This window comes from Macaca thibetana, chromosome 1 (genome assembly GCF_024542745.1).
Source record: "Macaca thibetana thibetana isolate TM-01 chromosome 1, ASM2454274v1, whole genome shotgun sequence".
Classification (NCBI taxonomy): Eukaryota; Metazoa; Chordata; class Mammalia; order Primates; family Cercopithecidae; genus Macaca; species Macaca thibetana.
Window position 1 is genome coordinate 155,070,890 of NC_065578.1, and position 25,096 is coordinate 155,095,985.

Sequence of the window (25,096 nt, forward strand, 5' to 3'; positions counted from 1 at the left end):
TTGGCAGTAGAGGGGAGTGGTCAGAAGCGTGAGCTCTGGAGTCGAGCTGACCCGGATTTGAATCAGGGCTCTGCCACTTACCAGAATTATGGCCATAGATAAGTCACTTAGCATCTCTGAGCCTTAGTTTTATTGCCTGTACAATGGAGATAAGACCCGCTCTGTAGCAGAGCCTGAGGATGGCATGAGATCCTGTCTTGTAGACTGCCTGGCAGAATCAGTAAACTGTAGTTCTTATTATTAAGGTCTAGAATCTGCTTTGGCATAATGCTCCTTCCACAATATAACCCTTTCCACTCCCTGCAGCTGCCCTAGCTTCTTCCTTTAACTCCTTATCTTCCTGAACTCAAATAACAAGTGCCTGCAACAAATACTTTCAAGCCCTTTCCACCCTTGCCTGCAGGCACTGGGTCCCAGGAATGAAAGGGAAGAAGAGTTGAGGTGATTAGAGTTTGTCTGCAATGCTGCCTGATTTTCTTAGGACTCTCCAGTTCTTAGATCTTCCTGCCCAGACCCTTTTCTACAACCCACTGCTAACCACAGGCCTCTGCCCACTCGTTCCACACTCATTCCACAGCTGAGAAGGGGGCTCAGCCGATGCCCGAGAAAAGCGACCCATGGCCAGCTCTGATTCCTCCCCAGCACAGCCCCTGGACCCCTGCATCCTGCCTTTCCAACTACAGGTGCCCCTCCTTGGACACTTGGGTGGCATCCACCTCTCAGTCATCACTCTTCTCCTGGGTGCTTGAATATACTGCTTTTCTTTTGAAACATGAGCCCCAAGCAGGAAAATGTCCTAGAAGAGACAGTGTGCCAAGGGCCCATCATTAGCTCCACACAGGGGCAGCTGACCAGAACTGTTCCAGGCCTTCTCCTTTCCTACACAGACCCAGGACCCAGGGAAGAACATTTCCATGCTGCCCATGACCTTCACATGTTCTCTTATTTCTTTTTTCCTTAACTTCAAGCCTGTGATGATTTCTTCCTCCTTTTCTTCTCTAAGATCACTCCAGCAGAGTGTCCGAGGGTGATGACTGAGTAGCAAGCAAACCCTAATTAGAAGAGAGGGAGAGAAACGTACCTGCTTCCTCCTGCTCTCTTCCCTCCTCTCCCCCGACACTGCCCACAATAGCCAGTTGATCCTCCCCTGGAGCTCCTTGAGCATACTGGGCATCATTTGCAGGATGTCAGGAACCTGAAACAGCAGCAGGTTGCCAGGGCCCAGGAAACAGGATGGGAGAGTCGTTAACCACACGCAGGTAGCAGCATGAAGATAACCACACGGTACCTTAAATTGAGCTTCTCAAATGCTCCCCTAATGGGGTTTCAGGAGACAGTTATGTGTAAAATATTAATTGATCATCACTATCATGTTTACTCGGGTTCATAATTAATTGATTGATTCATAGAGAAAGGGAAAAGAGACTATTCTTCCATATGAATTCAGTACTTTCTTGTTGAATCTAATATGCTAAACATAATAAGACAGTTATTGCATGTTAAGTAAATATTTGCCAGGAGTGAAAGTAGTTATTTGGGATTAACTGTTATGAAGGAGATGGAGATCAGTGGCGTGCCGTGTGTGTGAGCATGCAGCGTATTTGTTTAATGCAAGTTTTATTACATCGAAATGAAATCTCTGTTTAGTTACCTTCCTTCCTAGAGAAGCTGTTGAGATAAGCATCGCTCGGTTAAACACGGATCTTCCCCACCGTGCCAGGATAATGCTGGGGATTAGTGGAGATGGGGTCTGTTTTTCTGACTTCCCACTAAGCAAACTTACTAGCAGCACCAGACTGCTCTGAACCTCCGAAATGATGTTGGGAGGAAAGGAAAAATCCTTCCCTCTGTTCCCAAGGTCTTTTTTGCTAAACTGTCAGGGCCCTCTCCCATCCAGCCGAGGCCCGAACATTCCAGGCAAGAGTTTCCCCAAGTCCGTGATTCCTTCATCTCTCCCCATCCTCAGCTGCCCACCCTTTCTAGAAGGCTACCGTGGCTAAAGCAACCAGTATCTAAATGTGCTTGTGTAACTGCTCTCAGGCGCCAGGGAAGTCATCACTAGGGGTATTGATCTGGGCAGCTCAAGAGACAGGGCTGCACACCTCTTCCCTCCAGCTCTCCCGTTAGTGTGAGACTTGACTTTCACTCAAGGCCGTGTCACTGCCTCTTCTACCGGGTGCACTCAGCCCTTGATGAAGTGAAAGGCCAGTGTCACCTGCTGGCCTAATGAACTCGTCCAGCTCCCACCCCTTTGCAGGACTCCACCCCTCCCATTCTGCAGGGAGCTCCTTCTTTGAGCTCTCACTGTCTCACCAGATTATCTCTCCCCTTTTAAAAACTCACTACAGGAAGCAAACCACAATTGAATCGGCTTGGTAAACATGCCCTCACCCACTCCTTTAGGGAGCGTAGCAATGTCGGCTTGTTACATAGGAGAAAACGTCAGCTAGATTGCTGCCCTTAGATCACTCTGTTGGACATTCCCTTTATTCCACAAATTCTGGGTCCCTACCCAATGCTAGGCACCGCACTCGGCATGGGGAACCACAGAATTAGGCAGCAGAGCATATCAGAGGCACATAGGGCTGTAGAGATGATCCAGTTCAACCTTCACACCATACAGATGAGACCAAAACCCAGAGAGGGAAAGCACTGTACCCAAGGTCACACAGCAAGATGGATGACCAAGCTCTCTTGGTCTGGCATTACTGCAAGACTGTGATGACTCATTTGCCGTGACTGGGAGAGCAAGCGGGCAGGGATGCCAGCCCTTGCCCAGCCCCTCACCAGAAGGTTTGCCTTCTCCCCAGGATTGTCTGTGAGATGGGCCATGCCCTCGTGGGAACCACCTCCGGGCCGGTGCGCCTGTGCATTGGCGAGTGTAAGCCAGAGTTCATGACCAAGTCCCATCAGCAGTACACCTTCGTGGTGAGTACTGGGTCCAGGGCCGGGTGCCTGTGCCCAGGGAGGGCACTCACATGCTCCAGACTCCTCCCAGGAAGCCCCCACTCCCCTCTACCAACAAGCTTCTTGCAGACCAAGAAGGAGAAAAGAGACCCTCCAGATAAGGCAGCTTCTGGTCTTGCTACTTTCAGAGCCTGTCTTTCCAGGATGAGATGGGCCTGTGATTAACAAAGCTGTGGAGTCTTAGGAGTCCCAGAGGGCCACAGGTCAGCGTTCTAAATAAGGCAAAATCCAGCCTTTCTTAGAAAGTGGATCCTACACTGGGGGCGGGGAGGGACTGCCTCTTGTCCCACCAATGTAATATCTTAGTCTAATTCTAGCCTAATGAGGATGCATAGCCTGAGGGACCTAATTAAATAAGTCTATATTTATCCACATGCTTTGTTTTCTGCCAAGGATATTTTAAGTGGGAGTTTAGAAGAGTCACTGAAATCTGGCAGGGATGTGTATCTGTGCACAGGACCACCAGAGTCACTCTGTATGCTACTATAGTTACACGCACACATTCACACACTCACACTTGAAAACATCTCTTTATGCGCAGGCAACAGGTAGTCGAATTGCAAAGACTTTTTTCTGTGATGGCGCTCTATTCATACTGAATCAATAACTTGCTTCTGGGGCCCTGGAGCCAAGCGGGGCTATATTCATACTGAATCAATAACCTGGCTTCTTCAGCCCTGAAGTCTCTTTTCTGACACTTACCTACATTGCTACATGGAGTACTTCATTAAAAGGCATTAACACTAGCAGATGGGGTCAAACCAGCCTTGCTGAGAGTTTTAAAAAATCTTTAGAGCACAAAATTCTATTCTCTGTAAAGCATTTTACTGCTTGTTTCAGGTTTTCTAGCCTCTGCCTTCTTATCTTGGCATCTCCACCTTTTTCTCATACTCTTCTCTCTCAGATTGGAGAGTACCTTGCCCTATCTGCAGCCAACCTACTCCATCTCTTACCCAAGGCAAGGCAGGGGCAGTGGGCATTTGTGTTAGAAGCAAAGGCAGGAGAACTAGCTGGGGAGAATGTCAGCACTCTGACAATCCGGAGAAAGTCAGAGCTGAGAGGGGCTTTAGAGATAATCTAGCCTACCCTCCTCACTTGACAGAGGAGTAAAGAATGATCTGAAAACTTGCCTCAGGATGCACAGCGGATGAATGGCTGGTGCAAACTAGAATTCATGCCTGTATAGTTGCTCAGTTAAATGCACTTTCCAATTCACTCCACTCCACTGCCCTCCAGGCAGAAGCAATTCTTTTCTGATTTAGGTCAGCCGCCTGATGCATTTTAGGCTAGACATTTCTTTGAAGCTTCAGGCTGAATTTTACTACTTAGTGAGCTTAGTAGAAAGCCCTAGCCAGTGATGCACCATCCTCCTGATGAGGGTCTGAGACGCCATCTTAACATTTACTGACAGCTTTCTGCACCAGGTGCCCTGCTGTGCCCTTCTTATGCTTAGGGAAGGACAGAAGGGCATGTGCATGGGCCATTAATGGAGGACTTTAGCCTCTCGGTGGCCCAACCCAGGCAGGGACGCTTTATTCAGCCCTATCGATTTTGTGCCCAAAAAATCAGTACAGGCTCTAGATAGAAAAGCATTTTCAAATTGTTCTCAATTTGTAAACTAATTGATAGATTAGTCAGTGTCACCTCTGCTTTCCCTTCATTGTTATGAGCATGAGACTCTGGGGAGTTAATTAATTTCAGCACGTGGCTCTTCTGCCTTCCCGGACATGCCCAGAGATGATTCTTAGAAAGGTCTCACCTCTGGGGTAAGCAGAGTGAGCATTTAGGATTGAAAAGGACAGGACAAGTACCACCATGCCTAGAATGAAAACAGTCTCTCCCATCTTTAGATCTAACCGTGGTCCATCCTTTTGGACAAAACCTAAGCTGTAGTCATTTCTCTGCTTCTTTCCAAAGAACCCTTCTGTGCTGTCACTCAACCCAATCCGAGGTCCGGAGTCCGGAGGCACTATGGTAACCATCACCGGCCATTACCTTGGGGCTGGGAGCAGTGTGGCAGTCTACCTGGGCAACCAGACCTGCGAGTTCTACGGGTGAGATGAACTTGAAGGCCCACCAGAAGACTGCACATCTGGGACACGTGCTGTACACATGTTACTGTGCATGTTCATTCATAGGCCTGCCCCATCACCTCCATATTATTTGCTACACCCAGACCCAAATACCATACCAGTCACTGTGAGAAATAAATGCCACTTGTCAGTTTATATCCCATATATGAAAGGGGCTGGATACTTCTAAAAATAATGAGAAGTGAGGGCCATGAGAACACCAGATGAAGGAGGCTCCTAGGAGCTCCCCAGTCACCGCTAGGATCAAGCATTCATTAAGTCCTCACTATGGTGACTTGAGAAACAGAGATTGCATAGCCACAGCTCTTAGAAAGCACAGACTTATGTTCAGGGCATCCTCTGTACATAAAAAATTGAACACCTACCATTTGCCAGCACTCCCCTAGCCCTGAAGATGTAGAGAATTCTGAAAGAATCCATGGATGAGAACCCAGTTTGCCCAGGATTATCTACTTGATAATCCTTCTTGATTATCTACTTGATTATCGCCTTCTTGGACTGGATATTCCACAAGGGCAAGGACTCTGCATTCACTGCTATATACAGTAGGTGCTCAGTGAATATTTGTTGACTGCCTGACCAGATTCTAAGCACTGGCTAAATAGTTATATTCTAGAAAAATCCAGAAAAGAGGCGTTCCCCAAAGTCGATGAAACCCTATCCCTGCCCCTCATTTTCTTTCTTTTTTTTTTTTTTTTTTGAGACGGAGTTTTGCTCTTGTTGCCCAGACTGGAGTGCAATGGCATGATCTCGGCTCACCGCAACCTCCGCCTCCCAGGTTCAAGCAGTTCTCCTGCCTCAACCTCCCGAGTAGCTGGGATTACAGGCATGCACCACCATGCCTGGCTAATTTTGTATTTTTAGTAGAGATGGGGTTTCTCCATGTTAAGGCTGGTCTCGAACTCCTGACCTCAGGTGATCCAACCACCTCGGCCTCCCAAAGTGCTGGGATTACAGGCGTGAGCCACCATGCCCGGAAGCCCCTCATTTTCTAACCCCCTTCTCCAATTTGCTACCTCCCAATCCACTGGAGCACTGATCTACACTGAAGCGGGATGTGTTCCATCATATAGAATATAAAAGGATGAGAGAACACTTCTGTGGCCGTACCCCCAGACCAAGGAAATCCCCTTGTCGAGCCGGTAGGCACCTCTTGTTGCCCATGCCTTTCTTCTCAACCCTCCTTCTGTCTCCCTGTCAGGAGGTCAATGAGTGAGATCGTGTGTGTCTCACCCCCATCATCCAATGGCCTTGGCCCAGTCCCTGTTTCTGTGAGTGTTGACCGAGCCCGTGTGGATAACAACCTGCAGTTTGAGTACATAGATGACCCTCGGGTCCAGCGCATCGAGCCAGAGTGGAGCATTGCCAGGTGAGGCAGAAGGTGGGAGGGATGCACCTGGAAGCCACCCAGCATGATCCCTGCAGCCCAAGTCTGGCTCATGAGAGGGTTTGCTAAGGTGGAGGTTCACCATGCCAGACTTGAGGGGGTTTTTACCTAACCCAGCCTCTGCCTGTTTCCAGTGGCCACACACCCCTGACCATCACAGGCTTCAACCTGGATGTCATCCAGGAGCCAAGGATCCGAGTCAAATTCAACGGCAAAGAATCTGTCAATGTGAGTAACTGTTGGTCCGCCCCAGCCTTTGGTAAACACAGCTCTGTGTTGATGTTTTGCAATGGGATGAGCTCTGGGTTAGGCACTGGAGCCCCTGAATACCCAAGACGAAAGCTGGCTTAAGATTCTGAGCCTGGAATCATGGTCCAAATACCTGAACATCACAATTTTTTTTTTTTTAAGACATGGCCTCACCCTGTCACCTAGGCTGGAGTGCAGTGGTGCAACCACAGCTCACTGCAGCCTCGACCTCCTGGGCTCAAGAGATCCTCCCGCCTCAACCTCCTGAGTAGCTGGGACCACAAGCGCCTCCTTGACTAGTTTATTATTATTTTTATTTTAGAGACGAGGTCTCTTTTGCCCAACCTGGTCTCAAACTCCTGGGCTCAAGTGATCCTCCTGCCTTGGCCTCCCAAAGTGCTGGGATTATAGGCATGGGCCACCATATTCAGCCCTACAATTATTTTTATAGTATAATGACAGCACAATTTCTTGTCAGAAGGTGATATAGTGAGTGTATCAAAGTACTGGCTTCTGAGTTTATGCTACAGCACAAAAGGACTCCTGTTTTATGACAGGTTGACTTTGAGGTCTGACAAAAACCCATGTTGGGAGTGGTTGGAGAAATTCTGGCTCCAGATTCAGACAAGTCTGGAGAGGAAGCAGGGCTCTGCCATCTATTAGCTGTACAAGCATGGTCAAGTCATTTAACCTCCGGATCCTCCACCCCTCAGCTATGAATGGTGACAAGCAGACCTGCCCCAGCTTCATAACCTGCCAGCCCGTGGCTGGCATGAGGTTGGCAGTTGATAAATGCTAGTCACTGCATCAGATAACTCCACCCCGCTTGCTAAGATGATCAGTTTGGACATTTTATATTAGTCTTCCATGCAGAGCCATGTAATTTTTGTAATTTTTAAAAAGTTGTCTGTATCACAGGGATAGAATGTCTGGTACGTTGTAAATTTTTTTATCATTTTTCTAGGCTCCATCTCACTCTTTCAGACAATATTTTTTGAAACATGATTGTATTCATAATTATATTATAGCAGATGCTACTATGGCCATCATTTTTTATAGAAATTACTTATATTACTGCTTTGACCTTCAGGGGCTTGACTAGGCTAAGATGGAGATGGAGAAGATGGTGTTGTCTCCCCTCTTACCCCTGACGCATTTCCAGGGTATTGAGGCTTCCATAAGAAACATGGAGATACATAAAATGACAGAGTGCTAGAAGGTTAGATATGGAAAGTCTCAGGGATCATCTGATGCAACCCCTTCATTGTGCAGCAGAGGAAACTAAGGCCAGAAATGTTAAATGACTTGCCCCCAATCATAAAGGTGACTGGTGGAAGAGCCAAGGTGGATCCCAAACATCCAGACTCTTCGTAACTAGGCCACATGAAATGCTGGTGGGCTTGACATTACCATCCTTCCTGAGATGTAGGGGCACTTGTACCACACCTTCGGTATCCACCACGGTCACTCCTTTTTGGGCTAAGTGAGCGCATGCCTCCTTCTACCAGGTGTAAAACTTGATCCATTGGTAAAAGAGCCTAGGCCCCCATTCCATTTCCAGACTGAAGCTTAGGGTCCCCAGAAGCTCACTGGTAACTCCAGGGTCTAGGGTGAGGTATGGGAACAAGAATGGTAAACTCACACCCAGGAAGGATTAAAAAAAAAAAAAGCAAGCAAATTAGATACACGTTTTAAAATATAGGTTTTGTTATTATTCAGGGATGGCAAGACCAGAATATAATTTGTTCTACTCATAGATCAGATCCCAAGAGAAGAGGGCAACCCATGCCCCAGGGGTCACAGGGGGAAGCACTGGGGTTGATCTGCCTGGAGGTGGAGGGAGAAACCATGGCAAGAGTCTTTTTGTGGTTTCTGCAGGAAGGAACAGGTACAGCAGGGTAAGCAAGTTTAGGATCAGCTAGTTTGAGTCATTTTAGCACGCTCGGGCCCAGAGCTGTCCCTAGATGTTTGGTGCCTGGTCCTGGAATGATTAGGGCATGAGGATAGTATGGAAAGGGGCAGTTGAGCTGTGTGGTCTGGATTGGTTTCTGTATATGAAAGGCAGGCTCACAGGCAAGTTATTTGCTATCTCTAGGATTTTGCCCTGGGAGGGACATTCCCTCCCCAGTCAGCAAGGCCCCAGATGTCAAAGCATCGGCATACAGAAAATAAAAGACATAATTAATACAGGCTAGAGATAATTTTGGAGGTGAGTACGTGACCTCCAAAGGCTTCAGCCTTAGTCCTCAGGAAGCCATGGAAGAGAAGCCTGGGCTGGGAAGCCCCTCTCCTTCCCCACACCTGACACCTGTGGCCGAAGGCTCAGGTCCCAATCCCCCTGCCCCTTCACCAGGACTCATTTACAGCCCTGGGCTGGAATGTTCTCAGTGCTTCCTCCAGCCCCATGCACCATAATCTCAATGTTCCAAGGACTTAAGAAGCAGTTCTGCCCTCTGGGGAGCTGGGGGCTCTCAGCTTCAGTGGTGACCTGCCTGGTATCTACAGGCTGGCAGACCCGGAGGGAAAAATGCAGGAATGTAGCTTTCTGTCAGCTGGCTCCAGAATGGGAGGCTCAGAACCCCTGCCCTGTGCTTCCGCTTTCGGGAATGGTAGGAGAGAGGTAGGCACTTTGCCCCTGAAGCCCTGCCTGGTTGGGCCCCATCTCATCCTCAGCACACCTGGGCCTACCCCTCGCCTTTGGGATTTGAAGCTGCCCCAGTGGATAGCTAGGAGGGCCAGAGTGAAGCCGCCAAAGCCAGAGGAATGTTTGGCAAACAAAGTGCCAATGCAGCGTGGGGCAGGAAGTGTACAGAGGCCTGTTGCTTGGGAATGATTTGCTTATTCATTGAGGAGCCTGGTCTAGGGAAGCTAGACTAGGACCAGCAGAGAGGAAGATGTTGGTGGTGAGGCTTACCAAAGCTCGGTGTCTTCTTGCAGAACCTAGGAATTGGGACCCCCTGGCTCAGCTGTACCCATTTCACCAAACCCCTCGACCTCCGCATGCCTCATTGCACCCTGCTGGAACATGAAAGGAGCATTAGGTTCATAAGGGGCTGCTGAATTGCACCACAGAAAGGGCAGGAATGTGTCCTCACTCCCACTACAGCATAAAGGCCACAGTGAGCCGTTTTGTTTAAACTCTTAAATTCCCTCTGGAAAGGAAGGGTTAAGACTTGGACTTGAAGCTCTGACATAATCTCTATGCAGTGTCAGCTATTTTTGCAGTTTCACACAGTCTTGGTTTCTGAACATGAAGCTTGTGTGTGTGTATTGGCCAGACGCACAACATGTGTGGACCTGCCAGGACAGCGTGTGCTTAAGCAGCCTGAGTTCTCAGAGATGCCCTGGCTGTTGCTGGGACGCCGCTGCTCCCAAAGCTGAAACCGAGCTGTTCCAGGTGGGAGCCAGGCAGAGAGGGAGTAGGAGTCTGGGTTTTTCTTCCCAAGCCCCACGTGGGCGCTTTAGTGGTTTCTGCAGTCTGACTGCTGTCTTGGGCAGCCCCAGAACCAGACCTCCACAGGAGAGAATGGCACAGCTCATGCTAAGGAGGGACTGGACCAGCCCAGCCACGATTTTAATTGGCACCAGAGTCCTCCAAGAGAAAAAGGATATCATGAACTCTGTGTCAAAACCAAGCTTCTGTCCCAGTGCAGAGTTAGGGGGCCCTTGGTTAGAGAAGAGAGAGAGGTCCTGCATAAAACATTTAAAGAGGGCTGGGCACAGTGGCTCAGGCCTGTAATCCTGGCACTTTGGGAGGCCGAAGCGGGTGGATCACCAGAGGTTAGGAGTTCAGGACCAGCCTGGCAAACATGGTGAAACCCCGTCTCTACTAAAAATACAAAAATTAGCTGGGCATGGTGGCACATGCCTGTAATCCCAACTACCCAGGAAGCTGAGGCAGGAGAATTGCTGTAACCCAGGAGGCGGAGGCTGCAGTGAACCGAGATTGCACCACTGCATTCCAGCCTGGGTAACAGAGCAAGACTCCATCTCAAAAAACAAAACAAAACAAAACAAAAAAAACCAAAAAACATTTAGAGAGTTGCAGAATCCTATTTTTCATCAGTATTCAATCAACATTAACTGAACACCTACTACATACTGGGCAAAGTGCTCATCTCATACCACTTCCTGCTCCACACTCCACACACACACACACACACACACACACACACTATGCTATTCTGTCCTACTTTTTTCTCAAACATCCCATGCTCCCTTGTCCCCAGGCCTTTTGGTGCTGTTCCCTCTGCCTGGAACTTGTTCCCCTCCCCCTCCCTCTCCTTGTCTAGGTAAGTCCTACTCATTCTTCAGATTAAATTTCATTCATTTCTTCCATGGGAAAACTTCCATGAGTCACTCCTACCCTGCTTCAGGCCATGCACACCCACGTGTGTCCATACATGCATACACACATACACACACTCATGCACACACACAGACACTCCTAGAGTAGCTGGTCCTTCCCTACCAAGGCGTTTATTTTTCACATCCCTGCATGCATCCAACAGTGCCATGTGTCCCCCATGCCCCAGGCCCTCTTCCAGGACTAGACTGTAATGCTTGTTTGTTTCCCCTCCAGACTGTGACTATTTCACTCTATAGCCCCCACCTCCTAGCACAGCGCCAGCACAAACTATAAACTAGATGCCCAAATAGTGTTGGTGAATGAATTAATGAAGAAGCTAAAATGCCCCCCACTCCCCCAAAATTTCACTGCCCTTTCCTGGAGGGCTTTCCCATGGAATGGAGACAAGCAAGTAAACCGAGTAACAAGACACAAAAACAGGGAGAGGGTTGGAGAACGGCTGCAGGCCCCTGGGCTCTGTCTGCCAGGCACTCAGTGTGTGAATGCTGTGCTCTGGATCTCTTAGGTGTGTAAAGTCGTGAACACAACCACCCTCACCTGCCTGGCACCCTCTCTGACCACGGACTACCGCCCTGGCCTGGACACTGTAGAACGGCCAGATGAGTTCGGATTTGTCTTTAACAATGTCCAATCCTTGCTGATTTACAACGACACCAAGTTTATCTACTACCCCAACCCGACCTTTGAACTGCTCAGCCCTACTGGAGTCTTGGATCAAAAGCCGGGATCGCCCATCATTCTTAAGGTATGAATGCCCACCAAAGAGGACCAGGGGCAGCGATGCCAGAGAGCACCCCGCATGCTCCTGGCCTTTCTTTCTTTCTGGCTCTCCTTTCTATGCTATCGAACCTGCAAAGCTGTCTCCTTCCTATAGAAGGAGCTCATGGATAGATATCGACCCGTCAAGCCATATCCAGGCTTCTCAAGAAGTACTTTAGAATATTTCTGTTTGTTCTTGTGAGCTTTGGGAACCAGAGGTACTGCAATGACTTGGGAATAACTGTTTCCTTTTCCATCCATTCTATGGCCACAGACACCTGCACACACATTTCAAGAGGTCACAGTCCCTGGCACTGTCCATCCAAGTGATTTGTTGCCACACTACTTTCATGAAATCCCATGTATCCTCCCCCAAATTTTCTCTTATTTAGTGTTTGTCTCCCCTGTATTTTTCCCACTCTCTTCTTCATTTTCGTTCTCTCCTGCCTCTGTTTTCTCTCTTTCTCTCTAGATCATGGCTGTTAGAAGTCCCCTCCACAAAAACTTGCCAAGGAGTCATTTCCTGGTTTTTGCACTGCTGCCCTTCCCCATCTCCTTAATCTCTTTTTAAGTAGGCAATTAACTTGTGCATGCATGTGTCAATTATGCCTATAAAGACTGCTATTCTCTACAGGGCAAAAACCTCTGCCCTCCTGCCTCTGGAGGGGCCAAACTCAACTACACTGTGTTCATCGGAGAGACCCCTTGCGCTGTCACTGTATCGGAGACCCAGCTTCTCTGCGAGCCTCCCAACCTCACTGGGCAGCACAAGGTCATGGTGAGTGAGCCCTTCCTCTGTAGTGCCTCCTCCCCGCCTCGTGTGATCTGTCCTAAGGAAAGGCTCTCTTCTGCCTCGTTGTCTGACTCACCCCCTCCATATCTCCTCATCTCTGTGTCCTACATCAAAATGGATATAAGCTGAGAACACAAGAAAAGAAAGGCAGATGCCAAGGCAGGAAGTTGCTTTTTATCCAGATCTGCACTGTGTGGTTGTGGTCTGTCATGTCCTTCCTCGCACTGTAAAGATCTGCTGGCATGCCAGGGCTCTACACCTTGTGCATCCGTGTGCGTCTGTGTGTGTACAATGCACAGGTTCACGTGGGCGGGATGGTGTTCTCGCCTGGCTCGGTGAGTGTCATCTCAGACAGCTTGCTGACCCTGCCAGCCATCGTCAGCATCGCGGCCGGCGGCAGCCTCCTCCTCATCATCGTCATCATCGTCCTCATTGCCTACAAGCGCAAGTCTCGAGAAAATGACCTCACTCTCAAGCGGCTGCAAATGCAGATGGACAACCTGGAGTCCCGCGTGGCCCTGGAGTGCAAGGAAGGTTAGTGGAAGCACACCCTCATTTGCTGGGTCCCTCTTTCTCCACCTGCCTTATTGCCCTTCTCCCTGCAGACAACTCCCATCTTTACTCCCATTGTTGCCAGCCATGCCTTTGCATTCCACTTTCACCTCTGTTTTCCCAGAACTTCTCTTGCCCATAGGGCCAGAGATGTCCAATGAAGAATGCCCACTGCATGAGGACCCAGGTCCGACTACATTGTTCTAGTCTCTTCTTCGCCCTGACTCATCCCACAATCTGGCCAACACCTTCTCCCTCTCAGGGCCTCAATGTCCCCACAGTCAGAGCCCCCAGGCTCCGTAGCCTCAGACTCTAGATTCCCCACGGGAGTGTCCAGCTCCTGTTTTTTGCACACTATCTTCGCAGCACATGAGAGCAATGGCAGGAAAGGCAGAAGAGCACCTGCCTCATCTCCCCCAGGGTTTGTTTTCCATCAGTGCTGCAGGCTGAGCGCTCTGAAGGCCGCCACTTGGTGTCCTTGGCTGTGGACGTGTGTGGGAGTGCACTTTGTGTTTTCTCCTGTGTACCACGCAACCACAGCCTCGAGGTGACGAGTGTACCTGGCGTCCTCTCAGGCTGAGGACCTGGCAGGCTCTCAGGGTAAACAGCTCAATTAGGAATGAAAACATTTCTCCTTTTGCTGCAAATGTCAAGATCAGAAACAAGCCCTCTGCTGGATGACAGGGAAGAGCTGGGCTGGGAAATAGGACAGGTGGAGCCAAGGCTCTTCCTGGCAACAGGGCTGGTGAGTTTGGGAGAGGAAGGAGCCAGGAAGACAGGTGTGCCACCACCAAAGTGAGGCTTCTGAAGCCCTTCCCGTCCCAAACTCGGCTCTGAGCTGAGCATCTCATGACCAGGCCTCCCCTAGGCTTTTGCATCTTGATTTATTGTCTTGCTTGGAAAAGGGAAGCACTTTGCCTGTTCTGGTCTTTGCTGGACCCCCTCAGCCATGGTCTCTCAACTGCCTCCAGCACCTCCGGGATCTTTACTAAACAGCCCAATCATAATATTCTTTTTTCCTTGTTGTAACTACACTTGTAATATGTAAAGAGAAAATTCAAAATTATAGATAAGTACAGAGGAGAAAATAACATAAAAATCACCCATTTCCCCACCACCTAAAAAAGATAGGCTGGAAGTAGCCCCGCCTTCTGGAGACACACCCCCATAATCCTCAGAGTTTCTACACCCTAGGTCCTCCCCTCCTCCTTTGCAAACTTCTTCTCCCTCTTTCTCCTCTCCCGACTGGGGCTTCCCCACGAGCCTGTCTGTGTGCTTATTCTCATAGCTTTTGCTGAGCTCCAGACGGATATCAATGAGCTGACCAGTGACCTGGACCGCTCGGGAATCCCTTACCTGGACTATCGTACCTACGCTATGCGAGTCCTGTTCCCGGGCATCGAGGACCACCCCGTCCTGCGGGAGCTGGAGGTAATGCCTGCCTCTTGGGCCCAGCCACCCATGCAGACCCAGTGTATCCTAGGAAATCCAGATGAGACCCAGCAGCACAGAGTAAGGTTAACAGTGAAGAGGGGTCAGTAGTTTGTAACAACATCTCAGCAACAGAGCTATCAGGAAGGTTACGGCCAAGGGGGCACCCAGGCTCATTGGGATGGTTCCAGGGTAAAGCTCATTGTCATTTTTTAATTAATGACTGAAATAATTAACTAAGATACTGCCTTATTCTAAAATGGATTTAAGATGGCTTAAAGAAAGACACAGGATTCTATGAGGTTTGTTTCTTCATTTATTGGTTTGTTTTACTAAAGATAATAAATCAGGCAGAGGAGATTAAGGGGAGACTAATAAACTGAGAAGTTTGAGGGAGTGTCTCCTATTCTATCCTTGGGAAAATCAGGCAGCCTCCCCTCTGAGAGCTCCGCGTGGAGCCCAGCCTCCCCGGCCCAGTGCAAGGTCAGAGCAGACAGCTGTTCCTACATCATCGCAGGCGGGCAGAATAGGGTTGGGGTGGTGATAGGCCTCAAAGATAGGGTCCTACAGCTAGCGTCATTGCCGGCAGGCCCTCAGTGAGATCCTCGGGTAAGAGGCCCGATGCCTGTTCTCTAAGGGCATCGTCTCCACCACGCCCCACCCCAGGTACAAGGAAATGGGCAGCAGCACGTGGAGAAGGCCCTGAAGCTCTTTGCCCAGCTCATCAACAACAAGGTGTTCCTGCTGACCTTCATCCGCACCCTGGAGCTGCAGCGTAGTTTCTCCATGCGCGACCGGGGCAACGTGGCTTCGCTCATCATGACCGGCCTGCAGGGCCGCCTGGAGTACGCCACCGATGTCCTCAAGCAGCTACTCTCTGACCTCATCGATAAGAACCTGGAGAACAAGAACCACCCCAAGCTGCTACTCCGGAGGTCTGGCCCGCAGCAGTGGGTGGAGAGGGTGGCAGGAGTCTGAACGGGGACAGAGTACCTCATTATAGCAGGCCCCACGAGCAGCATGAGAAGGCCCATTCCCCAGAAGGGTCACCCATTCAGAGCAGCCTGTGTCCTCACGTCTCTGCAGGGCAGAATCTGACTTTCCTTCAGCCCAGGGAGACTACAGAGTCTGAAGTTGCCCAAGCATGATGGACAAGCTCAGACCTTTGCTTGGATCTCAGCTGGAGTCCCAGCTCTGCCTCCTGCTAGCTCTGTGATTTCTAGCCAGTGTTGTAACCTCTCTGTTGTTTAGTTTCCACCTAGACAAAATGAGAAAAATAATTCCTATCTCACGGTCTCTTCCTCCCCGTGTCTCTAGAGCTGTGCTGTCCAGCACAGCAACCCCTAGCCACAGGTAGCTGCTACAAATTAAAATGAAATAGACTGTAAAATCCAGCTCCTCCATTGCCCTAGCACTTAACCGCATTCTAAGTGTTTGGTCGCCACATTGCAGCTAGTGGCCACCATACTGGACCACACAGATAGAGAACATTCGCATTATCGCAGGAGGTTCTATTGCGTAGCACTGAGCTCGGGATTTGGACAGCCTGGAAGGCTGTGCCTTCTGAGCTCAGCTTCCTGGATCTGAATCACAGCATCCACTACACATGCCCGCTGCAGTTTTCCTGGTAGGGGAGAGGGTTAGAGACCTCAACATCCCCTGAGCCCAACCTCCCTAGAGGCCGTGGGGAGCCAGGCACAGCTTTGGAGTCCTCTGGGCAGCAGGGGCTGGAGGGTTCCACCTCCGTTCACCACCCCTCCTCTTTAGCCTTCCTATAGCAAGGTCTCAGGCTTCCAGACCCCACGTGGGCTGAGGAGGGAGGAAGAATGGCTTTGTTTTATGAGTACTGAGCCCCCATCCTGCCAATCTGAGCATTAGAAACTCTCATTAAGAACTGTTGTATTTAAATTAGAGCTAATCTCAGGCACAATGCAGGGAGAGGGTGCTGGGAGGAGCCAGGGGAGAAAGCTACAATTTTTTCTGCCATTGTCACTCTCTCCCAGGCCCAGATTGCAGAGCAGCCCTGGCAAATGCCTGGGATTTACTGCAACAGCAGGGTATAATTTCCACCACGTGCAGGGAGTTAAAATACCCCTCCGGCATCCTCTTCACTGAGGGTCTGTCACAGTCACTTTGTTCCTTCCCAAATCCCCAGATCTGTAGCCCTGGGACGGGAAGGGGAGGGGGGCCAGTGCTTACATGAGCAAATACCCTGTTGGCAAAACACTTAAGCATTGCTCTCTACCTGAGGGCTGGGATCCAAGACCCCACATGACAGCAATAATGACAGCTAATGCATAGTGCTTAGCAGGTGCCAGGCACTTTTCTTAGCACTTTACAAATACAAATAGTAACTCATTCAACCTTGACAACAACCATCGGGGGTGGATGTTATTACGACTGTCTCCATTAAGAGATGTGACTACAGAAACCAGAGAGGTTAAATGACCTGCCCAAGGTCACACAGCCAGTGTATGTCAGAATCAGGATTTGAACCCAAGGAAGTCTAACCCTGAGTGTTTTTGGAGGGGAAGGGACCAGGTACCTTCCAGATAGGCAAAACAGGGTACTCATGCAGGCAAGAAAGCCCCGAAGGACCGGGAAACTCTCTAGTTATCACCCTAAGACCAGAAGTGAGTTGGGAGAACCGGTTCTTTATAGCCCCATGGGATAGTGAGGTGCCTTTATCCACAGACCTTGTCTCAGATGCCGCCAAAGCAGTTCAGAGCACCACGGACCATCAGGGCTGAAAAGGCCAACCTCTCCATTTTCATAGGAAATTGAGGCCCAGAAAGAAGCCACCCCTACCCCCAGGTCACAGTCTAGTTACTGGGCGAGCTGGGCTGGGACCCAGGTGTCCTGACGCCCCACCTTGCGTTCTCGCATGCTCCATCGTTCTCTTGGGAGACCTCGCGACAAGCCCAGGCCCCACACGGAGACCCCTCTGTGAAGGACTGCCCTTTACCCTTTCTTCCTTCCCCAGGACAGAGTCTGTGGCTGAAAAGATGCTGACCAATTGGTTTGCCTTCCTCCTGCACAAGTTCCTAAAGGTGAGACAGGGAGTGAGATGGGGCCTAGAGTCCGGGGCAGATGGTGCTGCTGCTCAGATCCTGGCCACAGGGCTGCATGGGGACCCCCTCCCTCAGGAGCAGGAACCTGGACTGGGTGTGCTAAAGCCCCTCCTTCCACTGGCCTCGCTCCGAGAGAGGAAAGGGAAAACGTGCAAACCTGAGGAGGCCATGCCCACACTTCCTGCCCTGCCTGTGCCCACAGGAGTGCGCGGGGGAGCCACTCTTCATGCTGTACTGCGCCATCAAGCAGCAGATGGAGAAGGGCCCTATTGACGCCATCACGGGCGAGGCCCGCTACTCCCTGAGTGAGGACAAGCTCATCCGGCAGCAGATCGAGTACAAGACCCTGGTGAGGAAGCCAGAAGCTCCGGGCCCGCATGTGTATCTTCTGCTCCTGCCCCTTACTCTGCCTTCTGTCCATAAAAGCAGTCTAGGGGGTGAATAAAGAGGATGGGAGGCTGGTCTGGGGTGAGTCCAAAGGGCAGCTACGTGTACCAAGAGCAAGGCAGGCAGGCCCACCCCCCAATCCCATCTCATTTGGTAAGCCCTAAAAAGCACTCCATGCCTTTGTTTACCCTAGACAATATTGGGGGAGAAAAAAGTTCATCCATCATTAGGTATTGGGTAATTGGCATTATGAGAAAGATGTATGTTGGTTCCTAACATAGAGGCTTTGGGGAAGTGCACCACTAGTCTCTGATACATCTAGAACCATCTCTAAACACCGAGGGTGCCTCATTCCAGAACTATAGTCTCTCCTAAGCCATCCAGGAGCTAGAAAGTAGAGTCCTGGTGCTTTGAGAATGAAGAAGTGGACACAATGACTCAGGCTGTCATTTGGCAGGTGTTACGAAGGTGAGGGAAACTGAGTCACAGACCAGAAAAGTACCCTTATTCCCCCTATAAAGAGAGTGAACTTTGGAAAAAGAAGATTCTGAGGTCCTGACCCTCTCCCTCAAACTACTCCTTCAGCTCCTGTCCTGCTCACCCTCTGTCCCCCACTTGTAGATCCTGAACTGCGTCAACCCTGACAACGAGAACAGCCCAGAGATCCCAGTGAAGGTGTTAAACTGTGACACCATCACACAAGTCAAGGAGAAGATTCTTGATGCCGTGTATAAGAATGTGCCCTATTCCCAGCGGCCGAGGGCGGTGGACATGGACTTGGGTAGGAAGCCTGGACTCGGAGTGTGAGGGCAGGGGTTGAGGGATGAAAGAAGGGAAGCTGCCCTGCACACAACCCTTGCAGGGGCATGACTGTGTCCTGGCCAGGTGAGGCCCATGTGAAATGCTTCCCGCTTTGGGCACTGCCTGTTCAGATGTGGCTGTCTCTGAGGAGACCCACGTGTTTCCTCTGCTGCCTGGGCCCAGGGAGCCCTAGATGTCTCTAGCCTCTGTTATTGGTACCAGCTTGAGGGGGCCAGGCTGCCAGGTCCCTAGAGAAGGTGCAATCGGGAGACACTGGCTCACAGCCCTCATCCCTCTCACGTTGCTCCGTGCACCACCCCCTCCTCCCAGAGTGGCGCCAAGGCCGGATCGCCCGGGTCGTGCTGCAAGATGAGGACATCACCACCAAGATTGAGGGTGACTGGAAGCGGCTCAACACACTGATGCATTATCAGGTGAGAGGGTGTGTCTCTTCCCCTCTTCAGCTTCCCAGAATATTCCCTTCCCGCTAAGCCTTGCTCTAAGGCCTCAAAAGTCTGAAAAAGATTTTCCTCTCCCTGCTTTCCTCCTCCTACTGGAGCATAGAACAGGGATTCTCAGCCATGGCTGCCCATTGGAATTACTGAGGGAACTGATAAAAAACATGAGTGACCAGACTCCACCCTCAGAAACATATTTAATGGGCCTGGGGTAAGGTCTAGGCATTTCTATTCTGTGTACCTCTACATTTGCAAAAACAAAAAAAACAAAAAAACAAAAAACAACTGTATATTGCAAAGCCCTCCACATTACCTGGCACTCTCTCTTTAGCATCTTACTAACGCAGCCCACACCTCTGACTTACAGTGGAGCAGGGAGTTGGATAGACTTCTCTTGAGGTCTTACATTCTTCCTCTTAGTAGCTATTTTCCTTGGGAAAATTACCCAGGCTTTCTTTTCTCTCACCTGTAAAATGGGGCTCCTGGTGAACCCTGCCCCGTACAGTTGTATGGAATAGATACAAGATAGAAGGTGAGGTGTTTAGCACACAGGCAGACACATTGAATGAGCAATCAAAAAAAAAAAAAAAAAATCCCTGCAAAAGAACACAAGATCAAGGAGGTATCTACTCCCGCGTCTTCTCCCCTCCCATGGTAACCACTCCCAGCTGGGGGGTCTCTGTAAGATTAAGCACAGGTAGACAGGTTGGGATTCAGAAAAAATACTAAAATAGAAACTGGAAATAAGAGACACCAAGGGAAATTAAACCAACCAGAGGAAGCGCCTCAGGCTGCAAGACCCATGGGATCGTCTGATTAATAACATCCTCCCATGTCCCTGTCTCGGAAAGAAAGATTTGCAGAGGGGCTGGCAGGCTGGGCTCTCAGGCACTGAGCTGCCAACCACCAGGCGCTGGAGCTGGCAGGAGCCTCCACGGGCACAGAGGAAGCTAGGGCACAGGGGATCCCCAAAAATGCTCTTCTCCAGGCTCCATCCCCCTGACTCACCTGCACCCCCCATCCTGACACCCTGCCTGGACCCCCGCCCAGAGGACATGAGTGTGGTGTAGTGAGAAGAGGCTTTAGAAGCTATATTTAACCCCTGCTTCCCCACTCATTGGTGTCGTGACTTTAATCTCTCTGCACCTGGGGCTCCTCATCTATAAAATGGAGATAACAACCCTTACTTGTGAAAGTGTGAGGTGCCCAGGATTGTACTTACAGATAAGGTAGCTGCCATCACTCCCTGTTAATTCTGTACACATACACACATGCCCAACCACCACCACTTCATATGGTGCTTAATGTATCCGGTAGAACAATTGTAATGAACCAATTAAAGTTGAATAAGAAAGTGCAAAAGAAAACAGCATGATGCTCCCAAATCATGAGTTTCTAAAGGGCAGGAGTGGGGTCTTTCTGCTTCTGCCTCTGATACCCTAATGCTTGTTACGGGGCTTTCCAACCTGCGGCTCCCAATCAGAAGAAGGAACTATTCTGTTCTTTTGGTGCTGATCATACAAAGCACTTTCAATTCCCTGATGTCATTTATCATTCATGTATGCATTCATTCCTCAAATATTTACTGAGCTTTTGCTGAGTGCAAGTCACTTCCCACATGCTAGCCCTGAGTGACAGGGGACAGCAGGGAGTATTCCCCCCTTTGGGAGACTGTGATGATGATGATGCTCATAATAGCACCACTAATACCAACATTTACTGCATGCTTACTGGATACCAGGCACTGCTCTCAGCCTTTCTGTGTTTTAACTTCTTTAATTCTCACCACAAACGACATGCAATTATTATCCCCACTGACCACTAAGGCTCAGAGAGGTTAAGTCCTGGAGCAGGTAGGCAGCAGAGTCAAGGTCAGACCCAGCCGGTCATCTTGACCATGGATTTGCATCACTTGTTGGTTAAGACAGAGAAAAACCAAGGACAAGAGAGGTTTAGTGATTAGACCTGCAATTGAGTTGAACTGTGGTCATTTGAGTCACCTTGTGAATCTTTCATTAGGTGACAAGAAACTATAAATGATAATGTAATCTGTTCTCCCTGGGAGTGTAAACTCTTGCCCCTGCCAAGCTTTCTGGGTATCATTTCTGGGCTGTCAGTTATAAGGAGAATTCCTGAAAGACAGAGGTAGGACTGCCCCCCTCCCTGCCCTGGTGCTGATGGTACCAACAGCTGACAAGTCCAGGGAGCTATTCTAGCTGGGAAGTAATGGAGTCTTGGCACCTTCCAAGCACAGGACCTTGGAGCTTTATACCATCTAGTCAATGCACTGCCCTCTTGTTACCCTCCCTGGAGTCAAAGGTCCTTGGAGCCTCTGCAGAAGAAAATCTGCATAATCTTAATTAACAAAGAGATGTTAAAAAACTTCCCAGGCTTCCGCAGATTTATAGGGAGGGTAAAATTAAACACCACCACTAAAACCCGCTATCAGGGAATCTCGTTAGCACTAATGTTCATTTATAGTTTGACTTCCCCACATTTAATTCTTTTTTGGTGGGAGAGAGGGACTGACAATTTAAGACCCAGAAAGATGGTTTTATGACTGGTGCAGCTATAAATCAAACTTATAAAGTTCATAAAAATTGTTAAAATAAAAAATGGTTTAATAGGAATGTTTTATGGCCCATAACATTATTATAGCTGTTTTATTCCCTCTGCGTTAGGGGTTTAATTGGATCGCCACGATTCTGGGGATTCTCTGTTTTTATTGGATGGAGGGTAATCTTAAATCAAAATGGCCCCAAATGTCTTCAATATGGCTCCTCATTTATCAGCCCTCTCCCTGCAGGCGGGGTGCTGAGCTGGGGCGCCCTCATAGAGGATGGGACAAGACACCATCTTTCTCGCTCGGTCCCCAAGAGTGGCTGCCCTTTTGGTGAAACTATTTGAAGTGATCCAGGCATTATAGGACCCAGGCCAGAAAGAAAGCAGAGCCAAAAGGGAAAATGGGCTTCAGACCAGTGTGACTCTAAATAAAATTCCAAGTTAGAATGTATAATGAAGAGAACATGTGCTCTGGAGCCTGACAGACCTGGCTACAAATATTGGCTCTACCATATATGAATTATGTGACCTTTAAGAGGTTGCTTAGCCTCCCTATGATTCCATTTTTTTTTCATCTGTAAAATGGGAATACTTGTGCGTAGCTCACGAAGTGGATGGGAGACTGGGTCTAGCCCAGTGCTGTCCAGTGGAAATATAATGCAAGCCACATGTGCAAGCCACATGTGTAATTTAAACTTTTTGTATTAGTCACATTAAAAAGGTAAAAATAAAAAGATCAATTAATGTTACATAGTTTATTTAATCTAACTGGTCTAAAATCATTATCATTTCAATATGTAATCAATTTAAAAATTATCAATAAGATAGTTAATATTTGTATTCATACTGTCATTGAAATCCAGCATGTAATGTATATTTATAGCACATCTCAATTTAGACACAGCTCATCTTAGTTAGGATTAACCACATTTCAAATGCTCAGTCAACACACATGGCAAGTAGCCATTATATTGGGTTGTGCCGCTCTAACCCAATAAAAGCTCAAAAAGCAGCAGTAATGGTTGTTTCTAGTATTCCTGTACTCCTTGCTCTCTACCCTACAGCTATCTTATAACCCTCTAGAAATACTTGACTCCAACTTCCCAAGACACCTGCATTACCACACTGTACCTTTTGTACCCTTTTCAGGTGTCAGACAGGTCGGTGGTGGCTCTGGTCCCCAAACAGACCTCCTCCTACAACATCCCTGCCTCTGCCAGCATCTCCCGGACATCCATCAGCAGATATGGTGAGAACCAGGCGGGCAGACTGGGCAGCTCAGAGCAGAGTCTTCTGCGACCTAGCAGGGCCCACTCGCTACCCCTTCTAACAGCAGGCAGCCCTTGCTCCTGGGCTGTTGGTTTCTGTCCTCCCCAGTCCAGGCATTCCCAGGCAGCCTGCACCCTCAGACCTGTGGGAGCAGGTGGCATCATGTGCCCTTTCTTTGATATCCCTGCCTGGTGGAGGAGTCAGAGTGGCCCAGAACCAGGAAGACACCTGGCTGGGGGTTCATATATCCCAGGTTGCCTGGGCCAGTCCAGTTTATGCCTGTCGTCCTGGCTGAATTATTGAGAGTGCCCCTCCCTTTACTCTTAAAAGTGTCCCAGTTTGATCAATAAATTAGAGGAGTACTGGGGCCCCCAGACCCTCTGGGCAATGAGGTTATGGCACCTCCTTGTCCCTTATTTTATTTGCTCTGGTTTCATGTATGCACTAAGGCCTTGGGCTTCCCAACCAAAAGGCACCGCAGGACTGAACCCAGCAGCACCAAAAAGGGCTCAGGAAATTCCATACCCCAGGCCCCATGCAAGAAGAGACCCTTAACTCCCAAGAGGAGAATTACAACTTACAGCTCTTTAGTATCCAGATTTCCATTAAAGCACTGACGAAAATATCCTATTGACATTTTACCTATTAATTATTCATTGCTGGGAGTGTCCGAGTAGAGGTGACTCCCAAATTCCTGAAGGTCTCTCTAATTCACAAAATTTATAAATCCTCTTCTAAAAAAGCCTTCAGGCTCTTCTGTCCTCATGCCAACCAAGGATCCCTAAAATAACCTACCATATATGAGGTCCCTGCAGCCCCTTTTCAGCTGAAATGAGTTTATTCTGAGTGGATGCAGCAGGCGGGCAGGGATTCTGGGAGGATTCTACAAGCAAGGACGGTGACTCAGTTACTCACAGCCCTCCACCACCCCCTTCTCCTCAGACTCCTCCTTCAGGTACACAGGCAGCCCCGACAGCCTGCGGTCCCGGGCCCCAATGATCACCCCAGACCTGGAAAGTGGGGTCAAGGTGTGGCATCTGGTGAAGAATCATGACCACGGTGACCAGAAGGAGGGTGACCGGGGCAGCAAGATGGTGTCTGAGATCTACCTGACCCGGCTACTGGCCACCAAGGTAACTCCTGCTCTGCCCAGACCGGGGAGCGCTTGTTAGAGGAGCACGTCCCTCCACTCCACAACACAGAAAGGATGTCCAGAGTGTGTCCTTCAAGAGGACCCAGTCAGACAGTCCAGGTACAGCTGGACATGGTGGCTTACGCCTATAATCCCAGCGCTTTGGGAGGTCAAGGCAGAAGGATGACTTGAGCCCAAGAGTATGGGACCAGCCTGGGCAACATATCAAGACCCAATCTCCACTAACAACAAAAAAAAAGAGAGATAGTCCAGTTCCCCGGGCAGGGCTTCCAAACAATCAGGCCACTGCTGTTCTCTACCCTTTGGCAAAAATAGCAAACATATCTTTGCTTTCTGCATACTTCTTGAGGCTACTGTTTCGCTTCAGAGGAGTAGCTCTCTCCCTCTGGACCCCTTAAGCTCTAGGAAGGCACTGGGGTTTCTTGCTGATATTAGTTGGATAGATATGCTGACCTCCATTATCATTGTCCTTTCTATCCCCTTTCTGGCCACAATGGGAGGGAAAGCACAGAGGCCTGGCCCTGCCAGTAATCCAAGGGGAGGCTTCCACTTCCCATCCCATCCCACTCCAGCTACCCCCAAATGTTGATGCAAGCGAGGCTACATCTTCTAGCCTTCCTAGCAGGTAACAAAATAAGCCTGTAAGTATGACAATCAAAGAGCCCATATTTTCCAGGTGGGGCTAGATTTCAAATACTCTCCCCCATGGACCCTCCAACAATGGCACTGAAGTTTTAATACAGTGGCATCCAACTTACAGCTCTCAGATTTGCTCCCAGAGTGGCCCAGAAATAT

General features: G+C 49.3%; 1 protein-coding gene across 1 annotated transcript in view; it reads left to right on the forward strand.

The window, feature by feature from the left end:
* Positions 1-25,096, forward strand: part of PLXNA2 (plexin A2) — a 222,696-nt gene that overhangs the window by 187,351 nt on the left and 10,249 nt on the right. The window contains exons 14-28 of the mRNA XM_050781525.1: positions 2,811-2,928; positions 4,885-5,021; positions 6,262-6,429; positions 6,582-6,675; positions 11,571-11,810; positions 12,459-12,602; positions 12,917-13,151; positions 14,458-14,600; positions 15,267-15,535; positions 17,584-17,650; positions 17,874-18,020; positions 18,680-18,839; positions 19,190-19,293; positions 23,029-23,128; positions 24,091-24,281. Of these exons, the coding sequence (XP_050637482.1) occupies positions 2,811-2,928; positions 4,885-5,021; positions 6,262-6,429; positions 6,582-6,675; positions 11,571-11,810; positions 12,459-12,602; positions 12,917-13,151; positions 14,458-14,600; positions 15,267-15,535; positions 17,584-17,650; positions 17,874-18,020; positions 18,680-18,839; positions 19,190-19,293; positions 23,029-23,128; positions 24,091-24,281 (2,317 nt within the window). The remainder of the gene's footprint in view (positions 1-2,810; positions 2,929-4,884; positions 5,022-6,261; positions 6,430-6,581; positions 6,676-11,570; positions 11,811-12,458; positions 12,603-12,916; positions 13,152-14,457; positions 14,601-15,266; positions 15,536-17,583; positions 17,651-17,873; positions 18,021-18,679; positions 18,840-19,189; positions 19,294-23,028; positions 23,129-24,090; positions 24,282-25,096) is intronic.